This window comes from Neovison vison, chromosome 7, assembly GCF_020171115.1.
Source record: "Neovison vison isolate M4711 chromosome 7, ASM_NN_V1, whole genome shotgun sequence".
Lineage (NCBI taxonomy): Eukaryota > Metazoa > Chordata > Mammalia > Carnivora > Mustelidae > Neogale > Neogale vison.
The window spans coordinates 39,915,341-39,921,340 of record NC_058097.1 but is presented as its reverse complement, the minus strand read 5'-3'; the positions used below and the strand labels follow the sequence as shown (position 1 = coordinate 39,921,340).

The following is a 6,000-nucleotide window of genomic DNA, read 5'->3' as shown; positions in this document are numbered from 1 at the left end:
TTACAAAATAGGGGATGGAATTACATTGCTGCAAGGGATAAAGGACAGATTATAGCTCCTGAGAAGAAGCATGTGGCCTCAGACACTTTAAGCTGAGCTGGCCTAGGATGCTGGGGCACAAATGGGTAAATGAGAGCAACGACAGAGTCGGATGATGTTAGCGTCACGTGTCAACGCAACAAACAAATCTAGTTAAAAAAAAAAAAAGCTTTGATATAGACCACAAAATGATCAAGGTGTAAATATACCACTGTAGATTTTGGCCTTCAGTAAAAAAATGCTGATTGTTATTAACAGAGCTGGTCTTCAGCACTGTCACTATCAGAACTGAAGGTGTCTAAAAATGATTGGGAAGATAAAAATGGAAAACCGTGTAGCAGGGAAGAAAAAGAGCTTCAAAAGTAGACTGAATTTTTAAAATGATTAAAATGATCTAAGTGCTTTTCCAATTATTTTTATATAACAGGGTTTAATGCTAGTTGATAATTTACCAAGTTCCCAAAGGGTAATCTTAAGCCATAATCGTAAGCTCAAGCCTTGAGAAGTTCTTCAGTATTTAAACCTAACTTTCCAAGTGATCAAATCAACATTTCTAAGATAAAAATGGATAAGAACCTTTTGGTAAGAAAACGTAGAGGCAAGTGTTTTTAACAAAAAATTTATTACCAAAATACAATATTAAAGTCAATACATGACAAACTCCTGTAAAGCAAAATAAATTATTCTAACATTGTACAGTATTTCCAAAGGTAGTTAAAGAAGCACTATAGACCTTGCTTCACTGTTTGTGGAACAGATGAACTGTTCTACCATGAACACAGTCCTAGAGTTTTAGGCTTTAAGGCATGCAGCTCGATGTGCAGGATAATTTTACAAAATGCAAATCATCCTATTTTAATAAGATACAGTGTCAGAATTAACTGTAGTCTTTACATGTCAGTGTTCCAGAAATTTTTAGACTTTGGCTATAGAAGCAATGCCATAGTGTTACACAATACTCATTTCTTAAAAAAATACATGTATTCATGTCCATGAATATCAAACTCAAATTTCTATTAAATATATTTTATAGAATATTACTTAGAGCACCTTGCTGTACAATAAAAAAAGATTAAATAAGTGTCTATGAAAACTAAAAATATAATAAGTCTCAATAGAGAAGCCTGCTTGTCTTTGTCAAGCCAAGTACATTGTGGGAAGATACAATGTAAACATGGGTGCCCACCATCTGCTTTGTGAGAAACGACAGAAAATAAAGAAGCCACCAGTAACTACCTCAAATAGGATGAGAGATCTAGAACAAAGGCTTCCGTCAGTGCCCGTACACCGCACCGGACACAGAACTAAAGTCTACAGGCAGGGCACTGGGAGAACAGTGGGGCCGCCCACCACCTTCTGGGTTATCAGAGGAGGAAAGAAAATGCTGGCCCCCTGGAAAGTATTACTTGTAATCATCAGAATGCATCATCTTGTCCCCTTTCCACCTTTGCCTCATATCTAGTACGTTTCTTTTAAAAACTATTTTTACTATCAAATCTTAGAACTCCAAAGTGGAAAACAAATACTATGAGCTTTATTATGGCAAAAGATCTACTACAAGTAAAATGTTATTCCTATAAGGAGAATTCCTGCTGATTATTGAAATAGCTATCTCCTCTACAATTAAAATTGCATACTTAGCCTTCATTATTACTTTTAGAAATGTTCAATTGTTTGTAGTAGAGACACTGTTCATTTAAGGCTTGCCACAGAATGCTAACAGGAAGGTACAGAACACCAATGGCATATGGGTCCTCCTATCGTCCTGGGGAAAGCGTGTGAGGATATTCTAGGCTAGAATCGGATGAATGTGAAAGATTTTGAACTTCTGGATTAATTTTTTCTCCATGAGTTAGGTAAATTTCAAATCCATGATTCCAAATGGAAAATTTAAGTAACAATCAATGGAAGTGGTTTAGGGAACTGAAGGTAATTTAGAAAGTCACTATTGATGTTTTTGGGATTTTGGGGGGTTATTAATATTTTCCAAATGATTACATGAAATTAAAACCAAGGAAACGTTATAAAACAAAATCTGGCTACTAAGGGGGTTAATTTTCAGAGTAGGTGGTAAAAATGGAACCACTTAAAATACTTAAATTTGAAATGAAATAGAATTGTATTTTAATTCTGAAAACATGAGAAAATATAAATCCACATGCAGTGAATTTGGGTAATATAATTTAGTATATATATAAGTTCATTTTATCTTTTTAAAAACCACTTATCAGAAATGGAGTAACTCTCATAAATAAGTTAAAGCTACCTAAATCAAACGACTGCAAAGTTAGGATCAATTCTGTTTAAATATCATCAACATGAGATTAAAAAAAAATTTAAACAATGTTTCAAGATGGCCTGGCCCCACTTGAGTAGTTCCTGATATGACCTTAAAAATATTCATTCATTCAACCCATACCTGGAGTTTGGGAATTCTTTCCTAAAGGTGTCTACGGAGTACTCCACTCAAGAAATTGTTTTCAGTGTGTTCTAAGGTTATCACAGTCACAGCCTCAGCACTAGAAGGTGTTAGAAATCAAGTTCAGGAAGAGCACCATGAAGATGGTGCACTGCGTGGTGCACCCGCCTTTTGACTTGTGCGCAGAATTTACTTTGACAAAACAACACAAAAATAAATGATCAGCACTACCAAAGCGAAAACAAAACACCCCTGTTCTCTTCACTTCGAACACGCTATACTAAAACGGTGTAACTGATGAGCAGCTTACATGTATCCTGTGGCGAGTTTTAGAGCAAAAGCACTGGTCGTTGGTCTTCCACAGGTCCTACTGCCCACTGACAAAATGGAATATCCGAGCTGGGAGAAACCCTGTGGACCTGCCAAATGTTTGTTATTACAAGTTTTATAAACAACCTGAATTTTTACTAGAGTGTAGCCACATCTGATTATACCTCTCATGCTAAATACAACTAGATTAATAAGCTTCCGGAAGAGTCAGATCTCAGCAGCAGTACTCATTTTAAGAGGATTCTGAATTTCACCACTCTTCCCCCAAATGATTTTTATTTAAGAGTTCCAAGTACTTCCAAGGTCTGATGATCAAATGCAGCTTTTCATACTTTGTTGCCTGAATAGACCTTTGTGATACCACACTTGGTCTGGTTTGGGAAAGAGGACTACAGAGCCCGTGTAGCTACGAAGAAAACTGCGGTGTTCTGTCAGGCACTTTGAAAAGAGCCTTTGGGAATGTGCTGCGCTAAAGGAGTCCCCATATTCACGAACCTCCTCATTTGGTTTGAGGCTGGTGGGAACTCACCTATTTTCTCCTTTGCTCACAAGAAATTCCCTGTAAATTTAAGACAGTAAGTTACGTCTTAAATGCCTACTTATACTCTGGATTTGGATTCAGAGGTTTCTTTAAGAAGTAATGTTTCTTTAAAAAAAAAAAAAAGATAAATACTGTATCTTAGAATGAGCATAGGATTAATTCCTATCAATTTGGGGGAAAATTCAGGTAGATCATTTCAAAGCCCTCTGGTGATCTTTTCCTTGTTGACTCTGTTGGGGACAGTGAAAATCCCTCAAGAGAGCAGCCTCCCACTGCCCCCAAGAGGCCTGTCCCTCTAGAGCTGGCCCGTCCAAGTTCAGAAGGAAGAAGAAAAACTAAACTCTGCTTAAGATTGTGACAGTTCTACAAGTTTTAGCATAGTTCCAGAAAAGCTCTTTCTTAATTCTTTTGCTTGCATTTCTACACTATGATAAGCTTTGAATAATAAATACACTCAATACTCAGAAGAGGTAACAGGGTAACACAGGGTTACGTCTTTGCTTCCTGCTCAAACCACTTCCCCTCACTCAGAATATTTAAATATCATTAGCGTGTATCCACTTGGAATTTTTTTTTATTACACTGCAAATTTGGTTCTGAAGTCACATGTGTCTCCTCAAAAAAACCAAAAACCAAAACCCAAATACCACACCAACTACTTCTTCTGTGTCTAGTAAGTTACTTCAGTTACTTGATAGCGCAAAGGGGAAACCGTGGTTTAAAGGATTTCTCTTCTACCGTGTTCCTCTTCAAGACATTATTCAATCTAATTTGTGTTTAAAGTGGTGCCGTGGTCCTTATTTAGGATGATGTTTACAATCTCACCCTCATGCTCTTTCATATGATCCAAGAGATTTTCTTTGCTGGTAGATTCGAAGCCACAGATACAACAACAGAAGAGTAAGACACAATACTCCATGCCAGGAGGCACCAGACTGGAGTTTTTTTCTAAACTATATGAGGTATTACTTGTAGGGCTCAGTTTCTCATTGTCGTTGGAAGCGACAACTTCGCCAGGAGCCTGGGAAATCAGCTCTGAGGATGATATCAAATTTTCCGAACTTCCAGTGACAGGATCGGCTCTTTCCTCGCTGCTGTTTAAGAGCGTCTTTGCAGGGGATTTCCCCAAAACTCTTAAAAACAAAACACAACACACCAAACGCTGAGCTGGTTATACTGTAAGACTAGCAGGTTTAACTCTCTCTTTAGCTTACGTACAACAGGGAAAGAGGTAGGATCAGGTACCTGCCGCTCTGTGAAATGGCGTCATTGATGGCCTTGTTCACTTGTTCATAGTTGTAATTTTGGTCACTTGCATGCTTCCACATGTGAGACTTCAAAGACGGAGGATGGCTGCACACGTACCCACACAGAGAGCATCTGAAAGACACGTGTGAGAGGCAGAACGATCCCGTGACATCACTCGAAGAATTATAGTGATTCTGTAACAGTTATGAAAAGTCCTTCTCCGGAAGCCTTATGAGACATCCTATCTCCCTAAACCTAAGACATTACTGATTGTAAGAGACGTATTGATTTTGGAGGCTAAAGTGTCCTAGAAGAGATATCCGAGAATCAATAAAATTAAGTGTTTTCTGCTATAAAAATTTTATTAGCATCATGACAAACATCCCAGATTACTTTGGCTATTATAGTTATTTGGAAAGATTTCTAATATAGTAAAATACAACATCTTTGCTCTAAATTACTTAAATAACTACACAAAGAAAGAAAAATACATAAAATCAATACTCTATACCACTCTATTTTTTAAGAAAGTAAAAAGGGGGCACCTGGATGGCTCAGTTGGCCAAACGTCTGCCTTTGGCACAGGTCATGATCCCAAAGTCCTAGGATCGAGCCCAGCATCAGGCTCCTTGCTCAGTGGGGAGTCTGTTTGTTCCTCTCCCTCGACCCCTTCCCCCTGCTCATGCTCTCTCAAATAAATAAAATCTTTAAAAAAAAAAGACTGAAAAGGAATTAAATAACTTTAACATGAACTCTGCTTATTTACAGATCCACAGAAAATGGAAGTAGTCCTTAAAAGCATCAACAATTTAGATGTCATAAATAAAACTATTAATTAGTAATCTTTAAAAAGTTTCTATTCAAAATAACATTTGTTTCACATAACTGGTTATACTTGGTAAAATCTGAATAGAATGAAGTATTTAAAAAAAGTAAAAAAAAAAAAAATAGACTTCTTGGGAATAAATTCTTTTAGCACTTTTAGGTTTATCCCTTTTCCCCCTGCATCCAGTTCCCCCTCTTAGTAACATCTTGCATCAGTGTGAAGTACCAGTTAGAAATAGTGAACCAAAATGGATACACCATTATTAACAGCTGACTGTTCACTGTTGGTGTTACACAGTTCTGTGACAATGCATAATGTCACGTATCCACCATGACAAATCCTAAAGGATAATTTCCCTGCCTGAAACATCCCCTGTGCTCTATGTATTCAGCCCTCCCACCCTCTTAATCCCTGACAGTCACTGAGTCTTTTGCTGTCTCCATAGTTTTGCCTTTTCTAGAATGACACAGTTGGAATCATACAGAATGTAGCCTAAGGACTGGTTTCGTTCATGAAGCCGTATGTAGTTAAAGTTCCTTCACGTGTTTTCATGCCTGAGAGTTCTTATCACCAAATAACAGTCCACTGTCCAGAGGC

At 37.4% G+C, this 6,000-nt stretch overlaps 1 protein-coding gene across 3 annotated transcripts in view; it reads right to left on the bottom strand.

The window, feature by feature from the left end:
* Positions 1-642: 642 nt before the first annotated feature.
* Positions 643-6,000, bottom strand: part of ZNF507 (zinc finger protein 507) — a 39,703-nt gene continuing 34,345 nt past the window's right edge. For all 3 annotated transcript variants that reach the window (XM_044256244.1, XM_044256245.1, XM_044256246.1), the window contains 2 exons: positions 4,575-4,709; positions 643-4,462 (listed from right to left, as the gene is read on the bottom strand). In XM_044256244.1, coding sequence (XP_044112179.1) covers positions 4,096-4,462; positions 4,575-4,709 — 502 coding nt within the window. In that variant the 3' untranslated portion in view covers positions 643-4,095. The remainder of the gene's footprint in view (positions 4,463-4,574; positions 4,710-6,000) is intronic.